The following is a 19680-nucleotide window of genomic DNA, read 5'->3' as shown; positions in this document are numbered from 1 at the left end:
ATCTACCAATTGATCCAGCAATACCAGCTTTCAATTGAGAGGAAAAGAAGTTATGAAAAAGATATTTGCACACAGGTTTATAGCAGCACAGTTTTCAATTGCAAAAATATAGAACCAGCCCAAATGCCTATCAATCAACGAGTGGATAAAGAGTGGACATATATCATGGAATACTACTCACCCATAAAAAGGAATGAAATAATGGGATTCTCAGCAACCTGGATGGAACTGGGGACTTAAGTGAAGTAACTCAAGAATGGAAAACCAAACATCATATGTTCTCACTCATAAGTGGGGGCTAAGCTATGAGGATGCAAAGGCATAAGAATGATACAGTGAGGCCAGGCGTGATGGCTCACATCTGTAATCCCAGCACTTTGGGAGGCTGAGGCAGGTGGATCACGAGGTCAGAAGTTCAAGACCAGCCTGATCAAGATGGTGAAACACCATCTTTACTAAAAATACAAAAATTAGCCAGGCGTGGTGGCAGGTGCCTGTAATCCCAACTACTCAGGAGGCCGAGGCAGGAGAATTGCTTGAACCCAGACGATGGAGGTTGCAGTGAACTGAGATCATGCCACTGCACTCCAGCCTGGGCGACAGAGTGAGACTTTGTCTCAAAAAAAAAAAAAAAAAAGAATGATACAATGGGCCGAGCATGGTGGCTCAGGACCTGTAATCCTAGCACTTTGGAAGGCTGAGGTGGATCACTTGAGGCCAGGAGTTCCAGACCAGCCTGGCCAACATGGCAAAGCCCCATCTCTACTAAAAATACAAAAACTAGACAGGCGTAGTGGCGTGAACCTGTAGTCCCAGCCACTTGGGAGGCTGAGTTATGAGTATTGCTTGATTCTGGGAGGCAGAGAATGCAGTGAGCCAAGATCATGCCACTGCACTCCAGCCTGGGCGACAGAGTGAGACTCTGTCTCCCCCGCCCCCCCAAAAAAAAGAATGATACAATGGACTTTGGGGACTTAGGGGATAGGGTGGGAGGGGAGTAAGGGATAAAAGACTACACATTGGGTACAGTGTACTCTGCTTGGGGGATGGGTGCACCAAAATCTCAGAAATTACCACTAAAGAACTATTCATGTAACAAAACACCACCCATTGCCCAAAAACCTATTGAAATAAAAAAAAATAAAAAACTTTCCGAAGTGGAAATAAAATCATTAGGAAGAATTGGCTTGGTATTACAGTTTTCAGTGACTCAATTAGCATTCATTTATTGAGATACTACTATACACTGTGACAGAAAGTCCAGGTTATGAACATGGGTTTGTTAGAAAAGCTGTTTCAACCTGAATTTCATAGAAGCGCCTCAAATTCTGTATTTCCAAAACTGAACTCATTACCTTACCTGCCATGCTTGTGTGAGCCATCAACATCTCACTTAGATGACTGATGCAAAAGCCTCCCAACTGGTCTCCCTGCCTCCACTCTTTGCCCCTACATTCTGTTTTAACATAGCTACCTGGGTGATCCTTTAAAGTGGAACACAGATTCAGTCATTTATTTGATTGAATCTTTCATTGACTCCTCATGTCACTGGGTGTGAAAGATGAAGTACATGCAATGGCGTATGCGATCCAGCCTGCCGTATCGCTCTAGTATTGTCCTATTGGTCTCTGTCTTGCTCAGTCAGCATCAGCCACTCAACCTCTTGTAGTTCCTTGCATGTGCCTGGCATGCTGCTCCTGCCTTTGGATTTTTGCACTATTTCTTCTGCCTGAAGGCTATTCCCAGTTACCTGCATGACCAAATCCTAAACCTCCTTCAGATCTTTTCCTATGTCACTTTCCAGTGAGACCACCTATTTAAACTCACCACCCTTTCCCCATTTGCCTTTGCCCTACTTTTTTTCCCCTTAGCACTTATCACCTCTTAATATACTATAGAATTTACTTCTGCTGATCATTGTCTCCCTACCCTCTAAATGTAAGACTCCACAAAGGAAGGGATCTTTTGTCTTATTTTGTACCCTGATGTATCTCAAGTATCTAGAACAGTACCCAGTACTTATTGGACACACATCAGTATTTGTTCATTGAATGAATGAATGAATGAATGAATGAATAGGCAATTTTCTGAAGAAGCAACTGGTGGCCAATAAGCATTTGAAAAACCTCACTAGCGATCAGATAAATGAAAATTGAAACAACAATGAGATGGCATTTAACACTACATAGATAGCCAAAAATTTTAACATCTGATAATATTATGGGGAAAATATTAGTCTTATACAGTGCTGGTGGGGTCTAAATTGGTACCTTACTTTGGCAAATCTTATGACTCAGCAATGCCACTCCTGGGGAGGTAAGAAAATGGAATTAGAGAGGGACCCAATGATTATCTATATCATAATCCTTATTACTTTTAAAAATGAAAATATTTATTTAAAATCTATTTAAGTGTGCTGACATGGAAATGTCTTCAAGACATTATCCAGTGAAAAAATGCCTGTTTCAAAAATAAGGCCGGGTGCCTTGACTCATGCCTATAATCCCAGCTCTTTGGGAGGCCCAGGCGGGCTGATCACTTAAGGCCAGGAGTTCAAGACCAACCTGGCCATCATGGCAAAACTCCGTCTCTACTAAAAATAAAAAGCTTAGCTGGACGTGGTGGCCATCTCTGTAATCCCAGCTACTGGGGAGGCCAAGGCAGGAGAATTGCTTGAACCTGGGAAACAGAGGTTGCAGTGAGCTGAGATCACAGCACTCCAGCCTAGGAGACAGAATGAGACTCTGTCTCAAAAAAAAAAAAAAAATTATAATTTAAATGTATTATATATGACCATCAAAAACTTAGAGACATAGCTAATATATTTTATAATTGTATTATAAAAAATATAGTTGTATAGTGTTATTACAACATAATTTTTAACAAAATGCAGACTAAGATAATAATAGACTATTATAAAAGTTTAAAACTTGCTAGCAAAAACCATTTTCAAATGTCTCCTATATATTCACTACTCTATAATTAAATTTTTTTAAAATGGCTTACTTTATTTTCAAAAGTGATAAGCAAACAATAACTTTTACATTTTTTCCTTTATATAGTTGATTTGATGCTATGGGCTTGTAGCTTGTTTTCTGGATGTTATAAAGCATGATTTGAGTAGTGAGCTGGTAAAGCATTCACCTCAGCAGAAAATTTGGTAATGGTAATTTATTATTCAAAGGAAGGAACTAGAGCATAAAGCAATTTGTCAAGCTTAAAACGCATTTCCTAGTACCATGCACTATGAGTAACAAATAAAAAAAGAAGCAGCAGCATTTATTAATGAACATCAACTTGAATGTGGTCATTGATTTTTTTTTTCCTAATGTGTTCTCAGATTGGTGCTCTCCTCTGTCTCAGACTATTTTGCTGCCATGTTTACTAATGATGTCAGAGAAGCAAGACAAGAAGAAATAAAAATGGAAGGTGTAGAACCAAATTCATTGTGGTCCTTGATCCAGTATGCTTATACAGGTAACAAGTCTGAAAATGTAAATTAAAACCTCTTAGATTTATGTTGTATTATTAGATTTCGGATTTTTGTTTTTAGAAAGCATGCCATAGCTAACAGTTAAGTCTGCCATTGTCATCACTACCCTTTTGTATTTAACCTGGTGATAAATTAAAATCTCCATATTAAAACCTTTAAAATTGTTATCATAATTAAGTTTTTGAATGGCCCTTTAAAATGTTAATATAAAAATTAAATTAATTATGTAGTGTCAGATTTTTACATTTAAAATTTGAGAGTTGGCCAGATGCAGTGGCTTACACCTGTAAACCCCAGCACTTCGGGAAGCTGAGGCGGGACAGATGATCGCTTGAGCCCAGGATTTCAATGCTGCAGTGAGCCATTGGTTACACCACTGCACTCCAGCCTGGGCAATAGAAAAGACCCTGTCTAAAAAAAAAAAAAAAAAAAAAAATTGAGAGTTACACAGGTATATAGTAGATGTAAGTTACTAACTAATGTATCATTTAAAAATTCTGAAAATAAGCCATTAGTTTTTATTTTAGTAGATGTCTCAAGGAGCTAATAATTTTTCTCCATTTAGTCCTTTTTTTCGTTTTGGGATGTCTTAAACCATGTAGGTCTGTAATGCATGTAATGAGCTCTTACATGGAACCACCACTGTTAACATCAGTTATTTTATAAAATAAGGTTAATGTAGTTCCATAGCTAATGGAATTTCTTTTTATCATTAAGGCCGCCTTGAATTAAAAGAAGATAATATTGAGTGCCTGTTATCTACAGCTTGCCTTCTTCAGCTTTCACAGGTTGTAGAAGCATGCTGTAAGTTTTTAATGAAACAGCTTCATCCATCCAACTGTCTTGGAATTCGTTCTTTTGCTGATGCCCAAGGTTGTACAGATTTGCATAAAGTGGCTCACAATTATACTATGGTATGTATTTTTTGAAAGTATCCTCCAAATGCATATTTCTTATTGTTGCAGGCTTATCTACATGTTACTGTTTTCCCATGGCTCTGCCACATGTCTTGAGATTGAGTTTCATTGCCTAGTGTGTCATATTTTCATTGAGTTATAATGGGAAAGCACTGAGTAATACTTCTCCTGGGTGTATGAATCAAGCCCTAAAGCAGTCCCTGGGAAACAGAACAGTGGCCTAGGCCTGTTCCATTAAGATTTTCAGATTTGCTGCTTTTAAAAATAGGACTCTCCCCAAACATTTTACTTTGCTGCACATGGATGAATTTCAGGATTGTATTCACTGATAGAAATTTCACTGATAGAAATTGGTGACAGAGGTTGCAGCATATTGGTAGAGGATGAATGGGAGGCTTTTTGTTAAGGATAAATCTGACTATGTATAAAGTATTTACAGCCATGTATAATGATGTTTTTATTCATTATAGCAAATTATGTGCTCAATAAATCATAGAGGAGGTTCTGATTCAGTAGCCTGAAGGATAATAAAACGAAATAATCTGTACAAACCCCCATGATAGAAGTGTACCTGTATAGCAAATCTTCACATGTACCCCTGAACTTAAAAGTTAAAAAATGGGTTGACCTAGGAGAGTAAGAAAATAAGGTCATGTTGAGAGCATAGTGTTAGGACCACCCTGTATGGTCTTAACAGTAGAGGGGTGCAGGCAAGGGAGGGTGCATGGGTTTTTGAGGAATGTTCATGTTGCCACACTGTAACAGTTCTTCACACCTGAGCAATGACTAAAAACTGTTGCTTTAAATGCTTCAGTTTAGGGCAATACAGTTTCTAAGAGAAGAAAAAATGTGAACATTCACATACATGTGTACAGTTGTGGATATTACTGATTTTATCAGCATTTAGGAAATGTTATTTTGCCTACCCTCTCCTTCATCGTTCCATTGAGTTGGGTTATGAAAAGATTGAGAGTGCTTTAGGAATCTTTAATTAGAGAAATAGAGATTTGGAAAAATTTTAAGAATAGGTATTTACAAACTATTGGGAAGATCAGTTCTGTCTACTTCTTGAGCTTGGTGTGAGGATTAGATGAGTTAATAGAAGTTTAGCCGTCAGAACATTGATTGGCATGTCATATATCCAGTCAGTGAGTCTCATTCCATTGTTGTCATCATCATTATATAGATTTCCTATCCAACACAATAGAAATTTATGAGAGGGAACAAAAGCACTCACAAAACCACAGCCTTTATGATTGGTTTTCCTCCCTGTGGTGTAATCATTTTCTCAGGAATGTTTCTTGTTTATGATAGTCACAGAGCCTCAACTGGAAAAATAAGAGATTGTACAACAGGACAATAATATATAGCCCTAGTGTGCTATTATGTTGACGTTTTAAAAATTAAGTCCATTGAAATGTTTTTTTCCCTCAGTCTTTATCTTTCTTTGTAGATTCTCATTTTAACCATACACCTGCGATTTCAACTACTTTTTTGAATGAGATGAATATAAAGTTGGATTTTTTTCTTCATAATCAGTTTATAATTTGAATAATCATCTTTTTTCTAGGAAGGAGTTTTATTCAGGTGAAAACATTTGTATGCATTTAGGTCACTCCTGTTGTTTACAGTAGAGGCACGCTTGCTGCTTTAAGGCTTACACAGAAATTAAATTTAAATTAGCTGGATGTTTTTAAAGCTATTTTCATAGCCAATTAGTTGTGGTAGATTTTTTTTCTCAAGGCCATTATTTAACATTATTCAGTTTTAACAGAGACATGAAATTGAATTCTAATAACAATAAGTAATTTAGAGGCAGATTGTCTGATTTGAATTGTTGCTATGGAAACCAAATGAAAATGTATTGCAAAATTCAATCTTCAATTTAAATAAATCCCTCCATAATTTCATTTGCTTAAAAACTATTCCAAAGGGGGAAAGGGCACAGTGCTAGCAAGTGTTTGGTAGCATGATAGTTGTGTGTATTTTAATATGGATTTAAAATATACAGCATAATACCACGCCAGTGAGTCCAATCAGTGAATGGTGCATGGACTGGGGATGTTCACTGATCCTGCACGAATACAAGTGGTAAAGGATGAGGAGTCCTCCCCAGGATCCATGAATCTGGAAACCTGTTTTCTCATTCTCCCTGCCACTGAACATGACCTGGAGCAAGTCATATAACCTCTAAAAAAGTCTTAAGACTGGTTGTATCATTACAACTATTTATTGTCATTTCAAATTTATGACACAAATAAAAACATTTAATTTTAAAACTTAAAATTGTCTTTCTCAATCTAGAAGACTTATAAAAAACGTTGAGATCTGCTAAAGTAGCTGCTTCAAAACCAAATTAATACCTTTGAAAAATACTTTGTATTCAACCTTGATTGAGTTCAGTAGTATTTCATAAGTTGTTGAAAAACTCAATTTTCACTTAATGTAAATTATACTACAATGGAATGGGCATTATTCTGAAATAGATATATCAACAAATAATTTGTCAAGTGAATATTTACATGATAGTCCTTTTGTTACTGATGAAATCCAGTTAATGCCATTTGAAAGTATGGCATAGTCATACCAATGTATATATCTGTCGATTATACTTTATATGTTTAAGGAATTGGAAATACATGTTATTATTTCAGTTTCTTCACAGTCTCACCTAACATTTTATCATAAGTATCTTTCCATGTAGCTACGTGATCTTTGTCTTTGAAATTTTTAATGCTTATTTAATATACAGCTCCCCATAACTGAACATGTAGGCTATTTTCCATTTTTTACCACTGTAAATAATAATACAGAGAAGTATTGTTAGGTATTCAGCTTTGTTTTTTGCTTACAAATTATTTATTAAGGTTTAAATTACAAATGGGATAACTGGGTTGAGAGTTTCAACATTTTTGTAGCTCTTGCTATGTGTTACTAAAAGAATGTCAGTATGCAATTCAATAGAACATTTTGCTTGGAGCCATTCTAGCATTGAAGTTTTATTAAAATATGTTTCTGAAATGATGATCCATCATTTAAAATAGACTCATTTAGACATCCTTGAAGAAATCGTGATAAATTGAAGCAATTGAACTTCATTAATTATTCATGAATGGTTTTCCCCTTTAGAACTTCTACTGATAAGAATGCCAAGCTAATATATATTTTAGATCAGTACCTCACTCGGGTTACCACAGGCTATATGGAAAATATAATTCTCATTTTAATATAGAAGATAGTTATTGATAGTCCTTATCTCTAGCTCTAATTTAAACAGCCTTAGCTTCTTTAGTGAACCTCTGCATGCTGAGACAGCGATAATACATCAGGAAATATGAGAAAAACATTAAGGGACAATATGTGTCTAGCATTTGCATTTATATTATAACTATGTCAACTATCCATTCATTAAGACTTACAACCTTTCAAATCAGATTGTATGGTTTCCTTCTCTCCTGATTATTTAGCATAATAGCCTATCAAGGTCATCTCACACCTAACGGCATTTTTATTTCCCATTTCCAATTATAGAGGATTTGATTCTAATGTGAGGCCAGGACTGAGTCATCTAATGTCCTGATCCCAGGGCATTGTAGGTCACTACTTTTTTCCCCCACTTTGGTCCTTTTTCCTATGAGACCAAAAGAGCTTTGTAAATTATATTAGAAGAGATTAAAAATTTAAAAACAGACACTTAGAACATATAACAAATTAAAAAACAGACCCTTAAAAGAGATTAAAAATTTGAAAACAGACCCAAAATCCTAGATGGTCTTATAAATATCATTAAAACGACTTTGAAGACCAATATGGTTGTAGTATAACCCTAAGGACAATACTTATTCCAGGGAGGATCTGAGAAGACATCTGTGGTCTAGAAAGGTTCTGGAAAATCTAGCCACCCTGGAGGCCATTTCCTAGTTAGAGAAGTAACCAAGCTCTCTAGGTGTTTGGCTCCACTGCTGGCCAAATTCTTCAGCACCTACAAATCCAAACCACAAATCCAACCACTTCTCGTGTTAGAGTATCATACATCTCAGTGTCTAATTCATTTTTTCTCTCTTCCTTCAAAAGAATTGCCAAAAGTATTTCCTAACTTGAGTGAAGCAATACTTAAATGTCCCAGGTCCATTTTTTAAATGTAATAAGTGATATAACACTTTAATTCTACTTATATATGTTTAACAACATAATTGCAGTTTAATTTTTTTTTCTCTGCTGTGTTTCTTTCCTAACAAGTAGTAGTACATTGTAAGGTCTAAAATATAAATTGTGTTTGGTAGCTAACACAAAAAGCTTTTACTTTCTTCTAAGTAAATTGTGATGGTCAGAAGGGACAATATTGTTTATCTGCTATTTCTTCCCTCTAGGAGCATTTCATGGAAGTAATCAGAAACCAGGAATTTGTATTATTACCAGCCAGCGAAATTGCAAAGCTCTTGGCAAGTGATGACATGAACATTCCTAATGAGGAGACAATATTGAATGCACTTCTTACTTGGGTCCGTCATGATTTGGAACAGAGACGGAAAGATCTAAGTAAACTTTTGGCTTATATTAGGCTACCTCTTCTTGCACCACAGGTAATTAATAGGTACTTGTTTATAGGAATTTTTCTTTGCCTATTCTATCAAAGAAAGTAATTTTACATGTATTCCTATGAAATGTGTAGGTGAAAAGATAGTAGCTAACAAAATTCTGCTTATGTTTTCAGTCCAGAAGATCTGGCTACCTAAATTGCTTCAATTAAGTAACATTGGTTTTTTTTGTTTATTTTATTTTGAGATGGAGTCTTGCTTTGTTGCTCAGGCTGGAGTGCAGTGGCCCGATCTCAGGTCACTGCAACCTCTGCCTCCCCAGTTCAAGTTATTCTCCTGCCTCAGCCTCCCAGGTAGCTGGGATTACAGGTGCGTGACACCATGCCCAGCTAATTTTTATATTTTTTAGTAGAGATAGGGTTTCACCATATTGGCCAGACTGGTCTCAAACTCCTGACCTCAGGTGATCTGCCTGCCTTGGCCTCCCAAAGTGCTGGGATTACAGGCGTGAGCCACCATGCCCATCCTCAGTTAAGTAACATTCTTGATTTGGGGTTAGTAATTTAATTGACTCAGCTACAAACCTATCCTACCAATTGGAGGAGAATTACTAAAACTGCTAATAAAAGGAGCACTGGACTCTAGAAACCAGAAAATTTAGCTTAATTTCTTTGCCACATGTTTAATAAAGTGTCCACAAAATATTGGATTCTGGTGATATATAGATTAATAAGGTATATTAGTAGTCAAAGCTCTGACATTTTAAAACTCTGTGACTTGGCATATTCACACAGCTCAGTTTCTTCATCTGTCAAGTAGAGATAATGTCTTCCCTGACAATCTCACAGGATTATTATAAGGATCAGAAACATGCTCTATTACATAAAATGTGCTATGAATAAAAATATTATTTCAGAATTAAGAGCTATCTAGTTGGTGCATTCAAGGGAATCAGTCATAACATTTACATGCATAGTTTTCCCCTTTTTACAATTTTCACTGGAGTATATAAAAATTTTCCCTGCATACTTTGCTGCCTATCTCAAGGCCTTGAATGGTGAAAGAGGTTTTGAAAGCAGAAAAAGAATGAGCTGTTACTGTTCAAGTTCAGACTTTCTTTTTCTTTTTTTAAAGTGTCATAAATGTTCTCTTATTTGCAGTTATCTTGAGCATAATGCATTATTTCCTGCTGCTGTGAGCAAAAGTTACTGTTCTTTACATTACAGAGACAGTAATCAATGTGGATGCTTTGTAAGACCTTCCTCTTCAGAAATAGAATATTGTATAAATACATAGGACTGAAACTGCATGAGTTGATAATTCAGGAAAAGTAACATGATAAAATGTTTCTCTTGAAATCAGATTTTTAAAAGGGAGTTACATTTTTACTGCTACTTAGCAGATTTTAAAAAATTCTTTCTAGATGAAATCAAACCAAATCTGAAAAATCCTATTTGACTTTGAAAAGAATCTGTGCAATTAAGTAACCTGACAATTTAGTTCACTTCTGTAGTTTCAAATATTCATGATACTATATTTGCACGACACTCATAGACCTTTAAAATATCTCTTATCCGGGATACTACTGGTAATCCTAGCCATAAGTTCTTAGGGTTGAAAGGCATTTTGGAGATCATTTGTTCCAACACCTGTTGTGCAAATGAAGTGACAGACCAAAAAAGTAAATCCATATGTTCAAAATCACAGTGTGATTGCATAAATTCCTCTCTTTCTGCATTGTGGTTTTAACTGGTTTTTGCTATTTGGCTAACATCATAGGGCTAATAAGAGGCAGAGGTGGGACTTGAACCCAAGAACAGTTCTGTACCTTATCCACTAAACCAACCATTCTGCCTCTTGAATGTACTGTGTGTAAAATTGCTGGAGGTAGCAGGGAGATGGTATCAGATGGAGGAAGAAATAGATTAAAAAATAAATCAGTGATTATAATGAGATGAAGACTGTGACAGATACGTGAATGTGGCATTCTGAAAATAATGGAAGTAACCCACCCAAAAGGGGGGGTTGACGAGAAAGCAGGGAGAACTTCTTACAGTGTTATTTGATCCACATTATGAATTAGCCACCCAAAAGAGGGGGCATGATAACCAGGAGAAATAGGAGCTGTACTTCATCATGAAGTCACGAGCAAATATATTGTATTTTGGAATGTGAAGGTAGAGTGCAGGAATAAAAGGGGATAAAGTCAAGAGATGAGACTGAAGAGAGGAATGGACCAGAACATGGAGAACCTCTAGTTATGCCAAGGAGTTTGAATTTTATCCTGAAAGCAAGGAGGAAGCACTAAAGGATTTTTTAATAGGAATGGAATAATTATAATTTTATTTCAGAAAGGTTACTGTAACTGCATTGTGGAGAATGGATCTGAGGGGTCAAAGCCAAAAACCCATTAGGAAGGCTTTTGGAATTCAGACAAGTGAATGAGGCACACTCTGGCAATGGATATAGACAGAAATTACCAGGCTCAAGAGCTATTTATGAGGTCAGTTTGACAAAACTTAATGATTGAATGGTGAGATTATACGAAAAGAGGAATTGAGACTGACTCTGATTTGTGCAATTAGGCTGATTAAAAGGTGCTCTCGATTGAAACAAGGAATATAGAATGAAGAGCTAATTCAGGGAATGGGGAAGGAAGTTGAAGAATCATGTTCCCAAAGCTTCTTGGCACCTTTAATTCTTTTAGAGTCTAAGGACTCTGAAGTCCTTAGACTTTTTTTGAAAACTACTTCCTTAGATTGTTGAATCCAAAGGCAAGAGAATGACACTGGCCAAGGAGTACACAAGAGTGCTTGGGATGGAACCCTAGGAGGCACAGTATATAGAGGTTGTTCCCAAACCTGGCTAAATAACTGGAGTGTTATTAAAAATTGATATCATACTTCAAAAAGGACGAAGTTTTATCATCATCCTTTGCTACAGAGAAGACAAGGAAGGGAAATCCAGTGGATTAGCCCAGTGGTTCTCAAAGTGTGATCCCTAACAGGAAGATCAGCACTACTTGGAACTTCTTGGAAATACAGATTAGGCCTCACCCCACACCTACTGAATATGAAACTCTGGGGCTGGGGCCTAGCAAATGGTGTTTTAATAAGTCTTCCAGTGGCTTTGATGCATCCTCAAGTGTGAGAACCATTGTCCACCATAAGTAGTGGTGATGGAAGCCACATTGCCTTGTATGATTTAAACAAGTTACTTTACCTCTCAGAACGTTTTTCTTTCCTACAGTGATGATACTGTGCTGCAGTACTGTGACATTTAGAGATACTGGCAGGGTTGTTTTTTTTCATTGCCAAAAGTGAATGGCAAGATTGCAGAATTAGAGTTATCAGATAATAAAGTTTTGAAGTAGACACTAAAATAATGAAGAAAGTGTTGGATTGTATCCTGTATGTTTTATTTTAAAAGGTAGGAAAATATAACAATTATTAAATTGCCATATGCCAATCAAATAATAAATGACTAATATTCTTAAAATTCGGATTAGGTCTGATTACCAAGAGAATTTATTTTTATGAAATAGCTCCTTTTCCAGTGATACCAACTAAATGAGATTTTATCCTACTCTGTTAATATGAAACATTCCACTTACCCTGGCTAGAAGGGATTCAACTTACATGCAGTAATTTTATCATAGTGTCTCCAACAGTAGATTCTTAAAATAATATAGGAAATAATGCCTGATGATCATTTTTGCATGGCTTTTTTTTTTTTTTTTTTTTGATGGAGTTTTGCTCTTTTTGCCCAGGCTGGAGTGCAGTGATACAATCTTATCTCACTGCAACCTCTGCCTCCTGGGTTCAAGAGATTCTCCTGCCTCAGCCTCCCGAGTAGCTGGGATTAACAGACACAAGCCACCATGCCCAACTAATTTTGTATTTTTAGTAGAGATAGGGTTTCACCATGTTGGCCAGGCTAGTCTCAAACTCCTGACCTCAGGTGATCCACCTACCTCAGCCTCCCAAAATGCTGGGATTACAGGCGTGAGCCACCGTGCCAGACCTTTGTATGACTTTTTTAAAAACTCTGAATAATCCAGAAGAGAAGTATTTATGGTCATTTTATTTTATTATTTTGAGGCAGGGTCTCACTCTATTGCACAGGCTGGAGTGCTGTGGTATGATCATGGCTCACTGCAGCCTCAATCCCCTGGGCCCAAGAGATCCTCCCACCTCAGCCTCCTGAGTAGCTGGAACTACAGACACACACCACCAACAGCACCATGCCCAGCAAGTTTTTAAAATTTTTGTTTGTTTGTGTCTTTTTGATACAGAGTCTTGCTGTGTCGCACAGGCTGGAGTGCAGTGACGCAATCTCTGCTCACTGCAACCTCCATCTCCTGGGTTCAAGCGATTCTCGTACCTCAGCCTCCTGAGTAGCTGGGATTACAGGCACATGCCACTATGCCTGGCTAATTTTTGTATTTTTAGTAGAAACAGGGTTTACCATGTTGGCCAGGCTAGTCTCGAACTCCTGACCTCAAGAGATCCACCCACCTCGGTCTCCCAAAGTGCTGGGATTACAGGTGTGAGCCACAGTGCCCAGCCAGTTTTTAAAATTTTTTTGTGGAAATAGGGTCTCACCATGTTGCCCTGAGTGGTCTTCGACTACTGGACTCAAGTGATCCTCCCACCTCAGCTTCTCAAAGTACTGTGATTGATTTTATCTTACTTTTGAAAGCATTCCAAACATTTCAATTTGATCAAATTGTAAACCATGTGACTAGAAATACTAGAACATATATACATTATTTAAAAGATTTTGACACCTAAATTGTAAATGTTTTCAATATTTAGCCTGAATTTATAAGTATCTGAGTCTCTGCTATTCTAATCTCAGTTTAGTATTGTTTTCTAAAGAAAGTCGGAAATATACAATGAGTCAGTATTTACCTTTAGCATTCTTTTGGTTTACAAGGTCTTGATACTAAAACAACTTTTTTTTTTTTGTACAGGGTCTCACTCTGTCACCCAGGCTTGAGTGTAGTGGCACAATCATAGCTCACTGCAGCCTCAAACTCCTGGGTTCAAGTCATCTTCCCACCTCCGCCTCTCGAGTAGCTGAGACTACAGTCGCTGTGCCCCATCACACATCTGACTAGTTTTTTTTTTTTTAATTTTTTGTAGAGACAGGGTCTCACTTTGTTGCTCAAGCTGCTCTCAAACTCCTGGCCTCAAGTGATCCTCCTGCCTAAGCCTCCCAATATGCTGGGATTATAGACATAAGCCACCTTGCCCAGCCTCCAAAACATTTTTTTAACATGTATAGAGTTCATAAATTATTCACATTCTATTTGTGTTTGAGGGGACAGTTTTAGAGCAGTAGTCATAAGGTGAACAAATATGAATGAGGATAAAAATTTACAAAATGAAACTTTGTTCCTGTATTATGAATGCTTTCATTTTAATAATTTGCTCTTCTTTTATAGCAGAGAAGGCATTTAGTATTCACCAAAAATGCAGAGTACATGAGAATATATATTTTGTAGTTTTCTCTCAGTGTCTTCTGAATAATTTTCTAAATGATATCTGGTTCCTCCCATTTGATTAATCTGATACTTAGATTAATGACTTTTTTAATTCAAATGTAATTAATCCTACTTATTCATAATTTATATATACTATCTGTATATTAGGAAATATACTTTGCTTCAAATTGCAGTTACTATTGAGTCTCCCAAGAGTTTACTTTCTACATTTTTTTCACATATTTTTATTTAGAAACGACTAAAGTAATTGTATATAATAGAATTAACATAAACATTAAAATTAACCTTAATGAGCCAACTTTATGCATATTCACTAATGGTTTCTGTGACAAGTATAACTATGTTTTGTATGCATAGAAAAAAATGTGGAGTAATTAATACCAAAATGTAAATTCTGGTGTAGGTCAGGGGACTTATGTCTTATTTTGGCTTTTTTGCCTTTGGTATGCAGTGCTAGTTTCCAAATGCCACCAACTTTTTTATAGTGACTCTTTTTAGAGACTGTTTCCCTCTTCCTCTATAAAAACATGAACATATCATCAACATCATTAGTCATTAGGAAAATGCAAAATAAAACCACATTTTCCACCTTCCTGAATGGCTAAAATAGAGACAAACTAACAATTGGTGAGGATGTGCAAAAACAGGAACCCTCATACAATGCTGGTGGGAATGTAAGGTGGTGCTGCCACTTTAGAAAACAAGTTTGGTTGTTTCTTAAAAAGTTAAACATAAATTTGCCATATGCCCCAGCAATTCTACTCCTAGGTAATAATTACCCAAGAGAAATATATCCACACAAAGACTTGTACATAAACGTTCTTGGCAGCTTTATCCATAATAGCTTGAAACTGGAAGCAACCTAAGAAGCATCTATCAACTGATGAATGGATGGATAAAATGAGGAATAGACCGACAGTGGAATATTATTCAACGATAAAAAGAAATGAAGCACTGATACGAGTAGCTACAGCAGGGACAAGTCTCAAAAGTATGCTAAGGGAAAGAAGCAAGACACCAGAGTCTCCACATTGTGATTCTCTGTATATGAAATGTCCAGCAAAAGCAAATCTGTAGAGACAGATTAGTGCTTGGGACAGAAGACGGGAATGAGGATCAACAGTAAATGGGCATGTGGGATGTAATTGAGGTGAAGAAAATGTTTCAGAACGGTTTTATGGTAATGGTTCCACAACTTGGTAATTTACTACAAATCACTGAATTGTGTACTTGGAATGGATAAATTAGGACATGTAAAATATGCCCCAATAAAATTGTAAAGAAATATAACAAATACAACCCGCAGTGTATCGAAAGTATACACTCTGACCAGAAAGGTCTTTTTCCAGGAATAATGAAATGATCATTAAGAAACCTATGAAGGGGCAAGGCATGGTGGCTCATGCCTGTGATCCCAGCACTGTGGGAGGCCAAGGTAAGAGGAGCACTTGAGTTCAGGAGCTCAAGACCAGCCTAGCCAATATGGTGAAGCCCTTCTTTACTAAAAATACAAAAATTAGCTGGATGTGGTGGTGCAGGCCTGTAATCCCAGCTACTCAGGAGGCTGAGGCAGGAGAATTGCCTGAACCTGGGAGGCAGAGGTTGCAGTGAGCTGAGATTGCGCCACCACACTCCAGCCTGGGCGACAGTGAGACATCCCGTCTCAAAAAAAAAAAAACAAACAAACAAACAATGAAAATCTATATTATCTTTATTGAATATAATAAAAATAGATGACTAAATGTTACAGCAACTATTGTCCTAAATAATGAAACACTAAAACCATATCAATTCAAACCAGAAACAAGATACTCTATCATCCTAATTATTTAACATTCTTTAGAAGGCTTTAGCAATTGCAATAATAAAATAATTGGCATACACATTAGAAAAAGATGTTCAACTATCCCTATTTGGTGACAGTTATGATTATTTGCATAACACATAGAGCTTAATAAGGGAATTTGATAAAGTAATAGGTTAATACAAGTGTAATCAGTAGATTTTCTCTCCTGCAAAACATATATGAAATAAACTTTTAAAACCCATTCCCAATAGCAATGAAAATAATAAAATATATAGGAAATGTATAATCAAGAAAGGTATAATATGTAGAAAGCTATACAACAAATGGAAAGGCTTCTTGAACAGAAAGACTTAATATAAAAACATCAGTTCTTCAAAAATTAACAAAATTAATAAATTTAATTAATAAATAAATTTAAGTTCTTATTAGAATTCCAAGAGAATCAGGATAAAAAAAAAAACTGGATAAATTTGTCTTAAGTTTACATGAAAAATAAAGGCACAATAATAGCCAAGAAAGCTATGAAAGTTAACAGCGAGGGACAACCTAAAAATATCGGGTATCAGAATATGCTATAAAGACACTGTAGTAAAATATGCTATTTAGAAATAGGAGTAGACAAATAGATCGATAGAACAGAATAAAGAATTAAAAGAAAAACCTCATATACCTTGAGATCTATTTATGGAATGTAATATATGACCAAGATTCAATTCAGTTGGAAATGAAGGGGGTTATTTATTAAGTGGTACAGAACTGGCTCTTGATCTTAAAGAAAATAAAAATGCTCCTCCACTCTTACTCTTTTTAAACATTAATTCCAAAACAAATGAATTTCACATGGATCCTTGGCCTAAATGAAAGAAAACAATAAAATCTTGCCAGATAATCTAGGAGACTACATCTACAAACTGAAGCAAAAAGACTTTCTAAGCAGGACTATGAAAAGAAAGACACATATTTGATGACCTAAAAATGAAAAATTATTTGAATAGCAAAAGTATTATGAAACAACCTTAATAGACAAATGATTAAAAATCTAGAAAAATACAGTTGAAAAATAAAGGATTAGTGTGTGTATTATAAGGAACTCTTACAAATTTTTAATCAAAAGATAGTAGACAAAAGGAGGCAGATAAAGGAAGAAAAAAGTACAAATGGTCAAAATATTTTTAAATGCTTATATTCACTTATCAGAAAAATTCAAATTAAAGGGAAAATGTGATATCATTAACAAAAAGAGCTAAAACACTTATTCCTGGCAGGAATGTTGTGGTCTTGTGCTCTTATATATGGCTATAATGGAATGTGAGCTACTTTGCTATACATGGCTGTCTCTATATATAGACACACATATATATGGCCGTATATACATATATATGGCTATATACGTGGCTATATGTATAGGGCGCTCTCTCTCTCTCTAGATATATATATGTATACATGGTTCTCTATATATATATAAAATGGAATGTGAGCCACTTTATTATACATGACTATAATGGAATGTGAGCCACTCTGGAAAATAATCTGACAACATTGATCATACACATAGACACACACAGGTACACATATATGTGCATACACATGCATACATACATACATATATACTTTGACCCACCTGGAATCAATTCAATTCTTAGAAATCTATCCTATAAAGGTAAAAATTAATCATAAGGACTTTTGTACTGGACTTGTTTTTAGTAGCAGAAAAAAGTATATTTACATATGAATGTATGTATATATACATATGAATATATGTATGTACATACTGCAACAAAGTTAATGTCTGTAATAAGGAAATGGCTAAAAAATTAGCATATCTATATACTATAGAGTATTATTCAGTTATTAAAAAGAATAGATCAGGCCGGGCGCGGTGGCTCACGCCTGTAATCCCAGCACTTTGGGAGGCCGAGGTGGGCAGATCACGAGGTCAGGAGATCGAGACCATCCCAGGTAACACAGTGAAACCCCATCTCTACTAAAAATACAAAAAATTAGCCGGATGTGGTGGCGGGCGCCTGTAGTCCCAGCTACTTGGGAAGCTGAGGTAGGAGAATGGCGTGAACCTGGGAGGCAGAGCTTGCAGTGAGCCAAGATCGTGCCACTGCATTCCAGCCTGGGCGACAGAGCAAGACTCCGTCTCAAAAAAAAAAAAAAAAAAAAAAAGAATAGATCAGAACTATACCTTTTCAGAAGACCTGGAGGAATTTTCGTGAGATAATGTTGAGTAAAGATGGTAAGATGCAGCAAAGCATATAATAAAACAATTACTAAAAGAAAAAACTGTAAAAATTACTACATGTATTTATATATGTTATACATATAAATGTATGAGAATTATGTCAGCAGAGGATTGCATAAATATGAAGAAAATAAGAAAGGCTGCACACCAGGTTGTTTTTATAAGGCAGGGAAGAATTGCAGGATGGGGAGGGGGGATGGAGAACCAAGCACAAAAGGAAAAGGTTTTAAATTTTTTTTGTTTTATTTAATTTCCAATGTGATCGTATTTTCATTTTATTTTTTAAAAGACTATCATTTTTAAAAAGACAAGGTGTAATCGTATTGTGCTATATAAACATATAAAAATTGTATTTGTGTTATATAAATATATAAAGTTGGATTCAGTGACACAAAAGGGATTTTAATGTTTTTAGACCAATCACTGTTTGGAGTTCTTTGTCCCTTGAGAAATTGGTAACTTTTGCTTTTGCAGTTGTTAGTTGGACATTGTTTAGCAAAGTTAACGCAGCATAATTAGTCAACTCCCACTTATAATTATTCTTCCATTAGAATTAGTTCTGATTTTAATAGTAAAATTATTTATTTTAGAAAATCTGGAAATTATAGAAAAGTAATAAAAAAAACTTTATTTAAAAAGCGCCAGTATTCCTACTACCCAGAGATAAGCACTACAGTACTAAGATTTTAGAGTATACCATTTATGCTACTCATGTTTTGTTTTTCAATGAAATTTAAAATGTAAATCTTGTAAATGTTGCATATTTTAGTTAAAAATATGTGCCTATGCTTGAATTTTTTAAAAATATGTAAAAATCCTTTTGATAATTATGTCATTTTTTTCTGTAAACCCTACCATTTTCTTAGTCATTCAGTATACATACCCACCGCTATTCTTTTCTAGTTCCTGGCAGACATGGAAAATAATGCACTTTTTCGGGATGATATAGAATGTCAGAAACTCATTATGGAAGCAATGAAGTACCATTTATTACCAGAGAGACGACCCATGTTACAGAGTCCTCGTACAAAACCTAGGAAGTCAACTGTTGGTACATTATTTGCAGTTGGGGGAATCGATTCAACGAAAGGTATCAAATAATCTTTTATTTGGGGGAGGGAGGAACAAAGAAAAAGATATTTTAATAAGTACATATATGGCCAAAGAA

At 35.7% G+C, this 19680-nt stretch overlaps 1 protein-coding gene across 6 annotated transcripts in view; it reads left to right on the top strand.

The window, feature by feature from the left end:
- Positions 1 to 19680, top strand: part of LOC105487734 (kelch like family member 5) — an 81324-nt gene that overhangs the window by 32606 nt on the left and 29038 nt on the right. For all 6 annotated transcript variants that reach the window (XR_011621352.1, XM_071093728.1, XM_071093727.1 and 3 more), the window contains 4 exons: positions 3341 to 3477; positions 4211 to 4407; positions 8781 to 8993; positions 19416 to 19602. Coding sequence is in view for 5 of the 6 variants with exons in the window: in XM_071093728.1 (XP_070949829.1) it covers positions 3341 to 3477; positions 4211 to 4407; positions 8781 to 8993; positions 19416 to 19602 (734 nt within the window). In the remaining variant the exon portion in view is untranslated. The remainder of the gene's footprint in view (positions 1 to 3340; positions 3478 to 4210; positions 4408 to 8780; positions 8994 to 19415; positions 19603 to 19680) is intronic.

Source organism: Macaca nemestrina, chromosome 3 (genome assembly GCF_043159975.1).
Source record: "Macaca nemestrina isolate mMacNem1 chromosome 3, mMacNem.hap1, whole genome shotgun sequence".
In the NCBI taxonomy this organism is placed as follows: Eukaryota; Metazoa; Chordata; class Mammalia; order Primates; family Cercopithecidae; genus Macaca; species Macaca nemestrina.
Note: the sequence above shows the minus strand (reverse complement) of the source record. Positions and strands in the feature narration are given on the sequence as shown.